The sequence below is a fragment of the Echiichthys vipera genome (genome assembly GCF_963691815.1).
Source record: "Echiichthys vipera genome assembly, chromosome: 4".
Classification (NCBI taxonomy): domain Eukaryota; kingdom Metazoa; phylum Chordata; class Actinopteri; order Perciformes; family Trachinidae; genus Echiichthys; species Echiichthys vipera.
This window is the reverse complement of record NC_139829.1, coordinates 20662285-20680587: the sequence shown is the minus strand read 5'-3', so window position 1 is coordinate 20680587 and position 18303 is coordinate 20662285. Positions and strand designations below refer to the sequence as shown.

Here is an 18303-nt window from a genome sequence, read left to right as displayed (position 1 = left end):
GTGCGTTTGAGACGAGGCTCTGGGCCGGCTAGGCTCCGCTAATGCAGCCAGAGTGCAGACAAATGGAAAGTGACACTTGTGTGTGTAGAATGGTATTTGTGGTGACGCTTTGACTACAGATAATAAAGTGTTCGCCCTGAGGTGATTTCGCCTGGCAAGCACCCCAGATGAAACTCACTTACTCAGAGAGGGGGACTGAAGAGACAGAGAGGGGGGATGAAGAGACAGATAGGGGGGGATGAAGCAAGAGGAGAAATATGTAGAATATAAAGAGGAGGTAAAGGGGATGAAGAAGAAAGAGAGCAGCAATATAGACACATCTACGGAGAGAAATTCAACCTGATTTTAATTGTGAAACATTTTTATTCACCTGCTTTTTAGAATTAAAAATAAACAACACGTACAGAGTTTCCTTAGATTCATAGATTTTGACAATTATTGTTTATCGATGTTGTAGCCACGAAAGAGAAAAGATGTCCGGTTCACCTGGAGGGTAAAATGTTGGAACCGCTGTTGTTAGCAGGATCTATGAGTGAGTGCTTCTGTGTGTGTTTGTGTGCGTCTGTCTGTCTGTCTGTCTGTCTGTCTGTCTGTCTGTCTGTCTGTCTGTCTGTCTGTCTGTCTGTCTGTCTGTCTGTCTGTCTGTCTGTCTGCCTGTCTGTCTGCCTGCCTGCCTGCCTGCCTGCCTGCCTGCCTGCCTGCCTGCCTGCCTGCCATGCCATGTGTACAGAAGAGTCCTTCAGGATCAATCAATTCTCAGTAATTTCCCCTACAGCTCATAAAAGCCAGGTCTGTCTGGAAGGAGCATGAGGTTGCCACATCAAACCAGCTAATTAATTTTCATGGCTGATTCAGGAACATCTGGCTTTAGAGATAAATTCTAACGAGAAAATGTAAACATGACAGTGTCCTGGTGGTATAATATTTCACATTTCTCTGGAGGAAACCTTTTATAATAGAATCCTAATTAGTTGTTTTGATCAGACACATCGTCCAGCATCACATTTGACATGTGTGTGAAACTGTTAAAGAGTTATAATATTGTGCGGTAGACGGTGAAAACGGATCTTGTTTTTCCCCTGCTCCTTCCTAGTGTTATCTGTACCTGTGAACCTTATCTCTGTCTCGGTGTACTGTATTAAATGCACATGTGGACTGCCTCACTGCAGGCTAACTAAATGACCTCATGCTGCAGTCTGAGTGAGGAGGAAGCCCAAATTAGGCTCTCAATTTGGCATTTCTTCCATCTGCTTGTGCAGGAAATAGATAGATTAAATCTGAGATGAGATTGGTTTTAATGAAATGAAAGATTAGATTTGGGAGTTTCGTCCAAGTTTGTTTTTTTAAATCTCTTTTAATGATTAAATCCATTTTTGACATTCTGCCATTTCTGTGTGCCTGGGAAGGATCAGTGTGCAGATTGCTTCAACATTCTCATTATCTTCTTTGCTATTTGTGAAACATGTTGGCAGGTTAAAAGCCCAATATGTACAGCATGGCATCCCGTGTTAAAAGATGTTATCCAACTACTGATTTTATTTACATAGTGATTCATTCCAGTCAAGTATTTCTTGTTATTAAGTGACATTTGATTCAAATGTAATGTATGTGTAATATATGCTTTGTTTACTTGGCAAAATATGTTAAAAATTACAATCAATTAGTCAACCTCATTTAAAAACGCATGTGAATAACTGAGAGAAGATGGAGTCTGCATGTTCTTTTCCGCTGTCTTACAATATGCATTTGTTTGATGATTATGATGACACGGCAGCAGTGAATTCAGACAGCTCTATCCTCTGAGAAATCATTGCAGTTTGATTTTTATCTTTGCAATTATAGATAGCAAAGGCCTGACAAATAATTGCCTCGCTGTGTTGTTGCACAGAAAATCCACCTTGAGATGAACAGAGGGAGATGAGTGTTCCTAAAAATGTTGTTTTTTTCTGATATCAAGCAAGCAGCAGGGTTCCCTTTCCCCCTAACGTGCACTTGAATTGATTAGCACTCCGGCTGAGGGCATATTCAACACGCTGCCCCCTGCCAGGCTGCTGTACCCTGTTGATCACTGGCTCATACATGTGCTTCCCCTGCTCCCTCTCTCCTCAGGAAGCTCCTGTGGGGCACTGAGGCTTTGATTGACTGGCGGCCGAGTCCACAGGATGCCTCTATTATTATCATCTCTACCTCAGCAGAGGGGTGGGGGGGCTATGTCCAGGGGGTCTGGCCGACAGTCCCTGCTTTGTATGCCCGATAGTCAATTAGAGGGAGCGCACTGCCGGAGACGAGTGGGATGCAGGGTTAATTGCAGAGGACCAAACAGCTGGCTCTATCAGGGCCCATTGTGTTTGCAGCAGTTGTCACGGCAATTGAGGCCTGGCTGTAATCGCTGACTAATCAGCCCTGTGCCAGATGACACCTCCATTAGCACAAGGCAGGTATTGTTCAGGACGCGAAACTGCCTCTGGCTCCCCCCCAAAAGCCTGTCCTTTTACAACAACCTAACGGAGGTGGGGAGAGGATGTCATAGGCACTGATCTTATCTGCTAAGAGCTAAACAATAGCCACAGGTCAAGGGTCCCTCCATGAACAATGCTGTTGAACCTGCCCTTTCTAGGCTGCAGCACATTTGACAGGTCAGACATTTTTCCAAGCTGAGGGATTGAAGACTGTTTTAGCCATGAATTAATTATTAATTAGAATAACTTCATTACAATGTGGTAAAGCGCATAGTGTCCATTAGTGGTGGCATGTGGTACAAGAGTTGCAGATAAAAGGGGCAACCTGCCGGCCAGCGGTCTAAATCGCGTACCACATATCTGAAGAATCCCCGATTTTGAATCCTGTGGAAAAAAATACTGTGGAAATAAAGAGATCCGGCATGCATGGAGCTGCATGTAGGTTGCAAGGACACATGATCCGTACAGCAGCTAATGTCCCCTCTTGGCTCACACACGTTCGGCTGTCCCCTCTCAGAGGGAAATAGCTCTCAGTTAACGTAGTTGATGTTGGACTGAAGCTGACCCCATGTTTTCTTTCATCTCTGCTCCTGTTGTTTGCCCTAACCTCATCACAGGCGGCTCTGTTTGTTTGGCCAAAGTTAATGTGTACTATGTACTCGTTCTTCTGTGAAAACTTAATTGCAGTTCAACCAAACAGTTCTCTCCCTTCATTTAAACAAGCACGGTTTTTCCACTGCTAACCAATGTACATGTTCAGAGGGGATCAAAACATGCGGTAAGTAGGGATAGGGCCATGCAGGAGTGAGTGAAGAAAGGGCTAGGGCTTTTTGATGTGTTGGAGCGTTTTCTCCACTAATAAGAAGAAACCTCTCCAACCTGCTCATAATTTGAGAACACTGGGAACACTAATAAATGGGAGCAAGGGCATTTCAGGCAGTTCTTTCAGACGTTTCCCTCTGCTTATTCATTTAAACTTCTAATTAAAATGCAAAGCATTCTCATGGTCCTCTGGATTTGGTGGTGCACTCTTACACAGCCTCTGACTACCCCCCCCCCCCCCCCCCCCACACACACACACACACACACACACACACACACACACACACACTTTTCACCTCACCTAACTCCCTGCTCTCATATTCTCTCTGTCTGCCTTGGCTTCTTGTGATCAACACAATTTGACCTCTCACTTGAAAGAAGTGCACAGAATTTAATGGATTTTTTACAGTCTAATCTAACCAGTTCCCTCTTTATTGCTGTTTTGTACCCAGTGGACCTCATCTTTACCAGCCCTCCACCACCTCCCCCACTCTCACACCAAGTAAATTAGTTCATCAGAATTCAAAATGTACTGCTTGCTAATTAAAGGAGTGTTAATTGAGTGTTCAAAATTGGGTACCCCTTTTACCAAATGAACACACACACACACACACACACCCACACACACACACACACACACACACACACACACACACACACACACACACACACACGCTCTCGCAATCACAGTAACAGCCCTGGGTACACCAAGGACGTTGCGCTTGGGGAGTTTCATGCCAATCAAAAATGGAGAGAAAGGAGAGTACCCATCCTCCAAGTGAAATGGGATTTCTAGATCATATCATGGCCTACTGCAGCTCAGTCCAGCTCTGTGCTGCCATGTTATCCTATCCCAGCCTTGCTATCTCTGTCTGACCGCTGGAGAGTGTAACACTGCACAGATAGCCTCTCACTATGTGCATCGTGCTAATGAGGGGTGGCATTTAGAGATGTGCTGCTCTGACACATGGGCATTGTGTGCCAGGCACTGGGTGATTAAGGACGAAGGTCAGCCCATTAATTGCCTCCCTGCCATCTCCGCTCCCTGGCGCGTGATCTCTCAGAACTAATGCATGTGTTTGCCAGAGCTTTTATCTCATCTCCAATGCAGTTCAATCATATGCTTGGTTTGTTTACATTCCTTTCATGTGAAACTTTTTCTTTTTCTTGCTTATTGTTAAAGCAGTGCTAGCCCAGGATTCCCTGTTCATTTACTATAAGCTGTTTCATGTGCTTGTGAGTGCACGTAGCCGCCTGCTCACAGGAAGGGAAAAACCATATTCTTCTATCCCCGGGGAAATAATTAATCCTTACAAGGCTGTCGCATGTCGAAATGAAGCGAGTGTGAAGCATTTAGCCCAGGAGGCATTGCAGGCTGTCGCCCGCACAGGCACCTGTTGTTGTCCCTGCCCTACATTTCATGAGAGAGCTAAGCAGAGGATAACAACATGCTCCACTGATGGCAAATGAGACACACAACTACAGATGCAGGTTTGTTTGCGTATTCTTTTTGCCTTTTTTTCTGTTTTCATGCATTGTGTTTGCATGCACGGCCACGCTGGAGAGTGTGCACAGGTGCAGGAAACCCCCTACCTTATGAGGAGGTGAGGGCTCACACAAAAGAGGCAGTGCTGGCTGCCTCAGAGGGTGTTTATCAGCCAGCACCATCTGTATGCTGCTGCTCATAGCTATGATCTACTGCAGCCTAAACCAATAAGTCACAGATGCCAGCCTAAAAAGAGACTCTCTCCTTTAACCTCCATGTCCTCACTTATAGACTTACTGCTCTGGAGGAGAGAGATGTGGAGACCCTGCACATTAAACACACAGTGTATTACAGTGGGTGTATGAGAGTGAAATTACACCCCGGTTTGTGGCCATACTTACTGTAATCAACTTTGCTATAAAATTTATACCGTGGAACTTTTTATTGAGGAAGCTGGAATCAGAAGCATCCAGATGCTCATTTGCCTCCTCCTACTCTTCTTCCTTTATGCCTGTGGGTTCTAATAACCGGAAGCCTTTGTGGAGCTGAGATGGGTTTTGTAGGCCTGAAAGGCCTTTAATCCCTGTGGCCTGTGAAGTGTGAAACCCTTTGATGCCAGGTTGGTGTGCCAAAGGCTCTGCCTATTGACAAACAAGGGCCAAGCTGGGAAAAGACGGAGGGAGAGGGCTTTCTCGTCTCTCAGAAGAAATGCAGGCTCAGGCATGGAAAATATGGACTCAGTCAGTGAGAAGGAATAGAATTAGCCACCCTTTAATGAATTTCCTGGCTGTTTTTATAGTTTTTTTCCTCATGTGGCACTAATTAGGTGGAATGATGGGCATATTGCAGCTGGGGGCTTGTAGGGGCGGCAGGGCACAGGCCCTTGCTATGCCTGAAAGCCAAGTATTTTTCTTCATTTAGACCATGTGATGATCAAAGATGTTATTTTTTTGCCCTCATGTAAAGAAGATCAGAAAAAATGCTATGCCATTTCATTTGCATGTGGACCAGCAATGTGCTTTGAAATGAGCATGTTTTTATCTTCTGAGCAAATGAAATAAGTCTTGTGTCAGTTTTCCACTGCACGTCAGAACATCAAAGCAAATGGCACTGCCGTCACCAGGGAAGCAGAGCTTTGCTACAGTAAGGTTGGTTAGATCTTAGATAGGCTGGACTGGCACACTCAGCCTTGCCCATTAGGATGGCACCAGGTTCCCCCACTTTGATTAAAACCAAGTCATTAAAATCAGGCTATTTTTTCTGAATTTTATTTCTAATTTTAAGTAGTGTGTTTCTAATTTAGAAAGCATGCCATCTACAGTATGATCCAAACTGACTGGAGAGGTCTGGCACTTAATTTGGCTTGAGATATTCACAGTCTCTCCCCTCTGCTGTTAAATTCCCAATTTATTTCTTTTATGATATGGATCTTGTAGATTTAATCATTTTCACAGTTGGAAACCCAAAGGGTTGTTGAAATGAACTCCCCATGCTATCTGTAATGGGAGCAAAGAAATGAGAATTGTGACTACTTGGCTATGGAGTCTCTTAAAATGATTTTGCAATCCGGGAGGAAATGGAGTGAGTCCTAGTCACAGCCCGCACCCTGCAGACTCCTTAGGTCGCCAGGACATTCGCTGACGGCACAGTTATGGCAGTTAATTTTTGTGCGTTTTGTTAGCTTTTGCATAAAAATGTCATTTTTGAAGGGGTTGCAAGTCATTTGTGGCAGCTGATATATTGCTTGTAAATTGAGTTCTATTCCTATCCCCCACCCTTTTTGTTACACTGAGCTAAGTAGCCATGAAATTGCCTGAATAATGTCGTTTAAATCCAATCTCACCGCGGCCTCTCACCTCCATGCCCAGCCCCCAAACAATGACACATGGTGGGGTTTTTAGAAATTGCCATTTTCCTGTTTGCCACCTCAATTCACAATGGCCAAGCCTTGGCTCATTGAGTGAGGGCATTTGCTAGTTTCACTCACCACATTCACTGCTGGATTGAATTTTGGATTGGTTTCATATGACAAACTGTACACATAATTTAAATGTGCATTTATAGCACTGTTCTTGTACCTGTATTTTTGTCTGTAAGCCATAGTGTGAATTCTAGACCTACTCTATATGTAAAGTGTCTTAAAATAACTTTTGTTATGATTTGGCACTATGAATAAAATTGAATTGAATTATTTTGTTAAAAAAATAAATAAATGTAATAACAATCTATATTACATGATCACAAAAGTAATCTGTATTGAAGTATTTCATAGTAAGTGCAACCGATTGGCATGGCTTATGTTTGATTGATTCATCTCGACAATGATGTGTATCTGTCTTTTTAAAAACTTTTCAGCATGTTCTTATTTCCAAACATACTCCTTTACTTGTATTCTTGATTAAACAGCCTTGTACAGCAGTCTTGACTCTGCTCCGGTCTGATGTAGTTCACCTTAACCAGGCTAGTAATTCCCCATAGATGTTTAATTGGTTTTTGTAAGGGCCTCTCCACATACTCCTGGACTGAATAAATGTGGGAATTCTGTGGCCAAGGGTAAGACCCAGTAAGTGATACCACTTATAAATCTCAAATGTGCCACTGCAATTAAACAAGCTTTTATCCCCTCCCCTTCGTCCCTGCCTGCGTGGTATCCAAGGCTAACCCAATTCGGTGCTAAAGAGAGTCCGAATTAATTTCACAATGCACTGATTTAACAGCGCCTAAGGTATAAGGCTTTGACAGAATGAGTTTTTAAAAAGATCCATTTGCCTAGGGATGAACTTCCACAGGAGGGTGTGAAAATGGGATGGAAAGAATGCTCAAATAGAGAGTGATGGAACAAAAACGATAGTCAGTCTTGACTTCCCATTTGCAAACTCTGTCTGGGTTGTTTTGCAGTGTGTCCACTCTTTGCATCTGGTTTTATTCACCTGCTCTTGTAGAACACTCACATTTTTCATTCTGCTTGTGATGTAGTCACTGTAATTCTGCCAGGTTTTACTGTTGCGGCAGAGTGGTGGTTATTGCAATTGATTGATTGATCTTACTTTGTGGCTGCCATTGCTGTTGGCTCCTTCGATATGTTTGGTAATTAAACTCCTGGTCTGCTGTTCTGTTCTGCAACACATTCAGTCGTTCACTTCACTCATACTTTTCTCTCCGTTTGTTTTGCAGGTGAGCTGGTGGTGCCCTCACATTCGCCACGCTACCCCACGGCGGCAGAACTTAATGCCTTTGCTCAGAAGACGGCCAACAGCCCTCTGTCCATCAAGATCTTCCCCACCAACATCAGGGTTCCCCAGCACAAGCACCTTAATCGGACTGTGAATGGATATGACACCACAGGGCAGCGCTATAGTCCCTATATCAACACAGGGGGCCACCAGGGCCTGCTCGCCGTCATCAAGGCCTCCTCATCATCATCCCTATCAACAGCCACCTTTGTCCCTTCGAAAGGTGTTCTCAAGAACTCCGAAGGCAGACGGACTAAGCTTTCTCCAGCCCACATAGCTGTTGCCCCATACCCACCCCCTAGTAGTAGCACTTTAGCCAGTGGCCACGGCCAAATGGTATACCACACTGGGCCCTCAAAGCCTCCAGAAGGCCCTGTGCTGTCGGTTCCCCCAAATGTCACTGTAGCTGGCTCAGTGATTCCTGTAACAGGGGGCCGAGGCCTGGCTCTGCCCGCACAATCCAACCTCCCCTCTATCCAGAGCATCATCTATCAGATCAACCAGCATTGCCAGGCCCAAGCTCTGCAGCAGGTGTGCCAAGGGGCTGCCACTGCACCATCGAATTCCAGCCCCTCCAAACAGGGCACAACTGTCATGGGGGTTTCTTCTGGCTCCTCGGGTGGAGGCTACGTGGTGGGAATGGGTCCCCAGGCTAATATGGTGTATACAGGGCCCGGGCTGCCAGCTCAAAATGCAGAGGCTATGAAGACTGGTGTGTACGCAGATGGTATGGACTACATCCTTTGGCAGAAGCAGCAGCAACAACAGCAACAACAACAACAGCAGCAGCAGCAGCAGCAGCAGCAGCAGCAGCAGCAGCATCATCAACAGGCTATGCTCCGCATGTACAGTGGAGGTAGTGGAGGAGGGGGCGCCATCAGCAAGTCCCCCGAAACTTGTGTTCCTGGGGGAGGGATTATGGCGGCACAAGTATCCTCCTCTTCCTCTAGACCTTATCACCTGACAGCGAGTGCCAGCGGAGGAGGGATGGACAAAGTCAGCTCTTCCCCTTTGAACTGTGTGGGTATGCATGGAAATTTCTCAGTGGGTCAATACTTTGCCCCGCCATGGAACAGCGTGCTGGTGACACCTGACAGTGACTGCTACAACCCCCAGGAGCTTTTGGCTACCTCTACAGGAGGGCCGGTCACGGGGCACAGAGAGATGGGCTACCCCCACCACCATCACCACTACCACCATCATCATCACCCTGCTATAGACAGCGGGGGAGGTTTGTGCTGCAGCCTGCCCAGCAAGAGCTTGTGCAACACATCAGTGCTGAGCAGCAGCTTGCAGTCTCTGGAGTACCTGATCAACGACATCCACCCACCCTGCATCAAGGAGCAGATGCTTGGCAAAGGCTACGAGACTGTGTCTGTGCCACGTCTGTTAGACCACCAGCATGCACACATCCGCCTCCCTGTTTACAGATAGAGGGGGAAGAAGAGGAGGACAAGAATCAAGAGTTGTGAATTTTGTGGAGAAAATCAAAGTTAAAAAACAGATATGTTTTTTCTGGGTACTTATTGTTGAGAGTGGCACTGCTTTAACTAGTGTGGGAGCTTAGAGATGAGCAGTTGTTGTGCTGTGTGACCCTGGGTTTGGTGGTTTCAAGGCAGGCTTCAAGACGGCAATCCCAAATATGAAAGGTGGTCTTGATTGCCAGTGGGAGAGAAAAAGGGATTTCAAGATCCTCCAGATGTTCCATTGTGTGGTTTGCCAATAGGAATTTTGGATTGATTTATTTTTTTCTTCTGTTTCTTTTTTTTTTTGTTGTTGTATTACTTGACTGAACTTTTTGATGAGAATCATAACTTCACATGAAGTGCATACGGCACTTGTATCCCCCTTCCAAATAATAAGGATAAAGCTACTGTGTAGGTTGTCACTGAAAGGGTCTTAAAAGGGCCAAAGTTTAGGGCTGCTTTCAAAATCCCAAACTCTGTAACAGAACATACATAAACACACTTACAGACAAACACATACAGATACACAATGTAGTAATACGTGATGAGACTGAAGTTATACTTGGCTGTGTATGTACAAGGATCATAAGATTGAATTGAAAGGATAGTACAATATTAGTTATTATTGCTGTTATAATTGATACATAAATTGCACTGCTTGAATCTTGTTAACGTTGAAGTTTGGAATTGGGTAGATTGGATATGATATATTTAAGAAACTTGAAAACTTGAACCTTTTTTTTGTTGTTTTATATATTTGTAGGTATACTATATGCATTGGCTGCTATGGGGAAAAGTGTCTCAAATTATTATTTTTTTCTTCTGTTTTTTTGATTCAATAATTCCTCCTCAAGCTAATGTGCAGTTTCTAATGTCCTGCTGTGAGGCATAGTCGCTGCTTTGGTTCTGTAAGAACCTGGTCGGAGAGCTCTTTTTCCTAACCAACACTGGAATCTACAATAAATCTTGAAATGCTTATTTAAAAAAGAAAATGTCGCAAAAAAACATGAAAAAGAAATGTTACAATGAAGAATGTGATTGGGAGGTTATTTACATAACCTTATGTGTATGTTTATGCGTGTATGTGGCTGAGTGCATGCGCGTGTGTGCATTTTAGTTTGTGATCTTCAAAATCCTCAGACTTTTTTTTTTTTTTTTTTTCAATTGTGTCAGTATAAAAATTTCTGCCACCAAGACTAAAACACTGATTCACCGGTCCCATAAACATCATATCTGAGTAATGTACAGGAGATATTTTGCAGTTCTCGCTCCTTTTTATCGGAGGCTTTAGATATTCTCTGGAGCACACATGGCTAACTGTAGTTACAGTGCTACATCCCCCACTTCTGTCAAATGTTATCATAATGACAGAAAGAGGTGGGGACACATGGAAGTCCTATTTTGGGGGTACTATTCACCCCTGATCCTGCAAACAAATACAAAATATAAACAATCATGCCCTGTCCACTGGCATCAGATGGAATGAGATGAGGCCCACTGCTTTCCCTTGTCCGTTTCAGCCCCTGGTTGGGAAACATTTAGCTAGAACAGTGAAATATTTATTATGACTGTGAGATTCCCTTGAATGTACTGCACTTAAATTACTGCGATGTTTTATTGCCTTGTGGGACTCAAGTGGAAGAGAGAAATTGGATCAGTGCAGCAGTCCTCTGGTCTTAAATTAGCATTTCTTTTGTCCGTCAAATTTCAATGGTAAATTGAATTTAGTAACTGGAGAGAGGGAGCTGGAGCCTTGTTGTGGGGAAATACTGGCATCAGTCTAGATTTATGAAGTGCAATTATTATGACTGTATTAACATTTTCTCTGAGCTTACACCAAAAAATGTAAACTACAGTTGTCAATACATTCCCAATGTACATCCCTAATCCCTATCCTTTTTTGTTTTGAGGTGTAAAATAAATTTCTTTAAGAATATATTCAGTGGCCACATCTCGGCTTTGAAGTCTGTCATTATTTTTTAACATATGTCCTCTAGAAATCTAGAAATTGGGCCCTTGTTTCGCAGCAGCTCTGTGAGATCCAGAGCGGAGCAAGACGTGTGATGTATATCCTTAACCGGGCTGTAGCCATCAAGAAAACCTATTCAATTTAATGATAATCTTTTAAATGTTTACACGTTGGCCATCCAAAGATAAGGGACGGACAGCGTTGTTGAAAAGGATTACACACAAATATTGTAGACGAAGCAGGAAATGTTGTTTCTTTGATCATTTGCACTCCATAAATAGACCTGTTTCCCCCCTAAGATAACCCTTGCTTGATTTTAACTATGAGCCTTAAATATTGAGCTAATGGTGTTTGTAGGCACACTACAGTCTTTGAAAGCTGACAAAGATTTCAGTGGAAAGAATACCAAGCCCCTTGGCTTAAATTTGCACAGTAAGCCTCCTTAACATTCCAGTGAAATTTTTTGTTGTTTCAACAGCCTAATACCCCAGCCACACTGTGATTCCGGCATATTTTCTGTCTTGTAGAAATATTTTGACAGATTTACAGATACATCCCGTCCCTAAATCCCCTCCGTTTGGCTTCTGCATCCAAGCATTAAAACCTGTCACATGATGTTGAAGTGAAGAGGAGACACTTGAGGCAGTGGAGTTTCTGGTGTCTGGCCTTTCCCACCAGTGGAGGTCTGAGGCACCAGGCTTCTCTGCTAATGGGAATATTGGGTGACGCCTGGATGCTGGACACTGCCAGTGGAGAGTATTCATTCACTCAATGGGTTGAAATCAAACCCTTTTCAAATGGCAAGGGATTTCCTATTAGGTACTGTGAGGAATCAGGACATTTTGAGCCAAGTTCAACTGAATGAAACAGAAAAGACGACTCAAAATAAAGCTTTTTCTTTTTTAGCAGGAATATTTACAGTAAGTCAATTCACATGCATTAAATATAAGGTGGTATTTAGATACTTTTGCCATCTTTGCCTTGTGGCTTGGTTTCTACTGTACAGGCTCCAACCTGTCTGTCCCCCTGGTCCTTTACACATTAATGAGCTACTATTGATGGGACGCAACGTAGCCCTGCAACTCATGGTCTCTTCCACAATTCCCGATTTGGACAATGGACGCTTAGCCCATATTAGGATAATAGAATTAAATTTCAAATAGATTTGTGCCTGAGCTGATCCATGCTCGGCTCACTCAGCTGCAGAGGCAGAGTGGCATATGGCATGTCATTATCTAAGCCCACCCTCCCCCTGTCTGGGGCCAACAGGGTTCAGCAGTGCTTAAACAAACTGAAGGTTAGGACTGGCTGGCTGGCGTTGAAGGGGAGGACAGTGGGGTTTTAAAAGGGGGGGGGGGGGTTGCTAAATCACAGCCTCCACAACGTCTCAGAGGGCCTCAGCACCGCACCATGGCGCCTGGGCTCAGAGGCCTGCTTTAAAAGGCTGGGCTGTGTTTGATCGAGGGGATTTGTTTTCTGTTGGATTATACATGGTTGCTCCCTGCCTGGCTGAGGGGCCCTGTGCAATGTGACAGATCTCAGCAAAAGAAAGAAAGAGGGAGAGAGATACAGGGAGGGATTTGGGGTCAGAGGAGCCTCGAAGCATCAGTAATCAGGATAATTGCCATGTTCCTGGTGCTGGTTTCAGCCTCCCCTCTTTGGCTCTGCGGCCTCATATTTAGATCCGAGCTCTGAGGAAATCACATTCCTCCCTGAAAGACTTATTGTGCCTCAATTTACTAAATTCTAGTAAGTAAAGTCTTCATTTGTAATTAGGTTTGTAATGCTTGGAAAAATATTTCAGGCTATGCTGCCCAGGAAATGATACATTACACCAATCAAACACCATCTGAGTGAGGACATCTAGATCTATAACTTATCTCTGTGGCTACAGACTATCGACTGTTAACACGTTTTCAAGGGCAATGAGACACTCGCAAGGATGGCCTGAGGGCAGAGTGGATGGAATTGACGTATGCTGGTTGTAAAAATCCCTTAGTAAATCCCAATAAGTCCTTGAAGACCTTTACCCAGTGCAGTGCAAAGGTCTAGTTGCATATTATGCGCCTTAAATACTGCTGAGAAGGAAGGAGAGTGGACAGACCGCTCAAAACAGGGTCAGCTCGTTCACTCTCAAAGCAGAGGGGATGAGAGGGTTGAGAAAATAAAGGCAGCTGCTCGCTCTGTAGAGTCTTGGCGTTGCTTCTCTAACCTACAGATGACGGGGGTGGGCGGGGGGGGGGGGTGACGTCCCCTCCACACTGTTTCGGTCAACCTCAGTCATGTCCCCTGGCTGCCCTTGGGCCCCCGGGGCTCTCATCTAAGAGTTCTTCCCAGCATCCCTCCTTTACTCCCTCAGAAAATAAAGACACAAGACCAGCCCTCTCTCTATTTTGCTCCTACCTAGCAAAGAAAATACTTTAATCAATAATACAGATGGTCCTGAGGAGGCTTAACCCGCCAGCTGTATAGCTGTGATGCCCAATATCATAAAAAGATTTGTTTTGCTACAGAGTTACAGCACATTGCCATCTCTATTGTGCTATTGTAATAAAACTGGATGGGTCGAATGTGAGTACCATCCAATTTAAATGTTGTTTTAAGCATTTATTAAATACAACACAAGGTAAAAGTCAGCACAGATCACAAAATAAATCAGGGTTTTTTTTTTCCAAAGGCACAGCCCCACAGCCCTTTTCTAAAAGGCGATGCAGCAGGTCGTAATTCCAGGAGTTTACAGCTTTTTATTTCTTCAGCGTCACTACTATGTATGTTCAGCTGAAAAAGCTTATGGCCTCCAAATATTCATCTAGTTTCTGTGGTGGGTATATTGCTGTATCCAATCTAAACGCAAAAGTCTGGGGATTTTGCTTTTTTTCTTCCTGTTTCCTTTTACTGTTTGTGTGGCTCTCCGAATGTTCCTGTGGACAAACAGAGCTGTTTCCCCCCAGAATTATTTCGAATGCACCAACGCTGCCAAAGTCTGAGGGTGCGGCAACCTTGAGAAAATAATATATATGGAAATGGGAAATCTATTAAGCATCTCTCTTATTGTTCTCCCTGCAGTGTTGTATTTATGTTTAAAAAACGATTTTGTCTCCTCAGGATGAAAAAATGTAAAGAATACCTTGCTTTTTTTTGACAATGATAATATATGAGTCTTAGATTTCTAAATAAGAAGTCTGAATATTAAAAAAAAGCTGTAAAATCCTTTTGTCGTGGGGTTTTCAACTTTTGAATGTGCCTACAGCCAAGCATCCCAGTGATTGCTTACCTTTTACCCCCTCTCCAGTTCTGCAATCTCCCCCTAATCTCCCCACAACCATCATCTTCAATTTGCTGAAACTGCCACTGTCCCCTTCCATCCCAATGACCAGAGTAGATATTTTGTCTGTTCCCTGCTTTTTGTCAATCTCAGGACTGAAATTTCTTTATTTTGATGTAGATGGTTGGTTTTCATTTGACCTCTCCTCTCTTATGTACTATTGTTTCACAAAAGTAAATAAAGCAAATGACTTCTATGCCTGTCTTGTTGCTATACTCATCTGTGGTCTTTTCTTCTTCTCCCTCCCTTACTGTAAACATCTTCTTACACAATTTTTAAGACTCTGGACGGGAACTTACTGTAACGAAGGTAAGCATATTAGTCTTAGGATTCACTTTGCACATCACCGCCATATGCCGGCCTCTACAATCCTGTTGTACACTTGACCGTTTTCACCTCTGTAGTAGTATATTGTGGCATCCCTAAGGCCTCAAAGACTCCTTGGAAGACAACAAACAGTATAGAAGGGGACAGTGATTGGCATTTTTCCTGGATGAGGATTTGGCGAAACTGCTCTTAAGCAGAGGCAAAGGTCTAAGTCTCTTTACATGCAATTTACTAAAGTGGTCAAGACGAAGTCCTCTTCTAAAGCCTGGATATAAGTCATGCAATGAGAGAACATCAGTTGTCTCAAATAATAGTTTTTCTGAACATAATGTGTAACAAATCAAAGAAGAGCCTGTGATCTTTGTCTCTTTTATTGCAGCTCAAACTAATTTGCTTCCTATGCCTCCTCCAAAGACACACCAAAATGTCAAACAGTACTTTAGTTTAATTTCATCATTAAAACCCTATATTGAAATGACAAGCTATCAAAAATATCTTGTCTTTTTTTGTTAAAAAATGTTTTTCTTAGTAGCATTGTGTGAGTAAATGGCCTCACTGCAAGTCCATTTCCTGAAATAAGCAACACAACATAGACCCAATCTCAATGTTTAACAACACAGGTATACCTTCGCAAATTCAATATTGAGGCTTTTACCTTCTTTTCTCTCCTCACTCCCAACCTCTCCACCCACATAAAACATAAGATAAGCCGTAGACTGATGAGCCAGCCGCCTCCAACAGAGCATGTGGTGCTGGGAGACTGCACACTGATTTCATAGACGCTCGCTCAGACAGAAAAAGAGCTCTGTGGAGCAGAAATGCTTCTCTTATTAGCAAAACTCATTCACCTGCACGCCACATTGAGTCCCTGGCAATTTCACAATAAATCATGAGAAATGGCTATAGAGACCTAAGCAGCAGGCTGACGTTCTGCTGCCACCGTGCCCTCGCCTGTCAGTTTAGACACTCTGTATCATTTCGGGTTCAGCTGCCTTGTTTTATCTTAGATGAACTGAAAGGTCACCTCATACACCACCTAACCAATATGTCTCTGGTTCCTCATCTCCCAGTGCTTCCCGTGATTGTTCATACCCCCATAGGAGTATAGATTTTGGGGACACATGCATTTGTGCCCGCCCCCAATAAAAACATGAAAGTAGGACTTTTATTTCAACTAACTGATAACACTGCCTTCAGCAAAGTAGATGGTTGCACTATGCAACCTTAAATGCCACTTCCTGTGCCTTGCTCATTCCATTTAGAAATACCACACCCTGGTGAAATTTTTCACTGGCGATTATAGAAGGACTTTTAAGGAATTATTTCAAGAAAGATAAATACTGTAGCACTGACTTAAATCTGTGAGAAACCCGCTTTTAATTTATCTTTATCTGTTAGTCTAGAGAGTCTCTTGTGCAATATTAGCTTGTTTACTGAGAGTGTGACCAATATGTGGATAGGTTTCCCTCTCTGTGTCCGGCTGCTGGACCTCAGGCTATAAATGAATGTTGTTCTTGAAGCTATCAGACAGTCTTGAGTGTTGTTAAGTGAATAAAGAATGAGTTGGCCCAAGTCCAGCTGGGTATCCGCTAGACCCATCAGCCTAAACTCCTTAAAGCTTAACTGGCTGGACAATAGCTGAACAGTTTGTACTGCCAATATCAAAGCTAGTTAGTTTACTTAAGACCTCCGGCTGAGACTGTCAACTTTCCCTTATGTGAGGTTGCTAAATGAGGGCCGTTACAACATGATCCTGCTTGGCTGTCACTTTGGTTTGTTGAGACACATTTGTGGCAGCGAGCGCACACATGCTGCAAGCAAGTGAGCCATTTTGTTAACAGCTCACACTTCCTGTGCAAGTGTGCGGTTCCAGAGTTGCTGACAGTGACACTTGCAGGACCGAGCCCTGCCCTACTTAAGAGGCTGCGAGGAGGAGGGCAGGCCAAGTTGTCAGCAGCGCTAGGTGCTCACTGCTTAGATAAACCTGGAGGATTAGTGGCCCAGTTAAAGTTGGGGCAAAGAGGATTAGCCTCTTCTCTGAGGTGGTGAGAGATTCCCTGTGTCCTTCAGCGCTGCTGAAGGAGCAGGGGGATGGGAGGTGAGGGGTGAGGCTAGTTATCATGAGTGAGAATCACCACTGTAGCATTTTTAAAGAGGAAAAGGAAAGGTGAAGTGTAATGATGAAAGGTGAAAAGCAGTGAAGCAGTTCATAAATTGTTGCCAGCTTGTGGTTTCATTAGGAAGGCAAAAGCCCATAATTACTGGTCGGGTGTTACAGCGAGGTCAACGAGACCTGAGATCCACAGGAAAAAATGTTTCACAAGTGGATCGCATTATACAAACTATAACCTGTTAAAGGTTATAGTGCTAATAACAGTTAGCAGTGACAATTCAATATTTACAGCTATAATTACAATATATATATATATATATATATATATATATATATATATATATGTGTGTGTGTGTGTGTCCTTCAGTCTCTGCAATAGTAGACACGGCTAACACTTGTCTGCCACAACTGTCTACGTGCAACACAACGGAGGAATTTAGACCTCTGCAGCCATCACCAGGCCAGAGAAGGAACTGCAAATGATAATTAACAGAAGTCTAAAGCCTTATAATGAGTTTTTGAGAAGTGGTGTGAAGTGTAATGAATGTGTACATTGTAACAAATACACTGAAAACTCCTTTTTTTGTCATCAAAACCTTCTTGGAAAGATTATAGAGAAAGTTGGCCTCCAAAAATTTAATTCTTGACATTTCGTATTGTAATATACAATTTATTTTTTCTAGAACAATGTTGCAATAATATATATGATAATGAACATACATGTAGGTATTTTAAAGTTTGTCCATCTTTTTAAAAATGGAAACAGAATACAAAAACTGATTTAAAACCCCCACAACACAAATCTTACATTTCCATATTAAACCTTTCTCTGGAAATTGTTTTCAGCATTTTCCCAAATGTGTTTTATCATTTTACTATCCCTCACAAATTCATATGGGACACTTGGTCAAATTAAATCATTTCTAAATGATGTTGGTTAGTAGCAAAAATCTTAGCATAAAAAATTAAATTAATCATTCACATATGATACGATCATATTTTGAATGTAAAACGTCTTCCAAAAAAAAAATCTCATAATTATATTCAATAAACATAAAAATGAAGTCAGTGTTTACTGTTCTTTGTAGCAAAAACATATGATG

At 43.1% G+C, this 18303-nt stretch overlaps 1 protein-coding gene across 1 annotated transcript in view; it reads left to right on the top strand.

Annotated features, from left to right (window-relative positions):
- fam222aa (family with sequence similarity 222 member Aa) overlaps nucleotides 1-9434 on the top strand; it is a gene marked incomplete at both ends in the record, with an annotated part of 44616 nt that extends 35182 nt beyond the window's left edge. Inside the window, 1 exon segment of the mRNA XM_083912036.1 lies at nucleotides 7942-9434. Coding sequence (XP_083768162.1) covers nucleotides 7942-9434 — 1493 coding nt within the window.
- Nucleotides 9435-18303: the final 8869 nt, after the last annotated feature.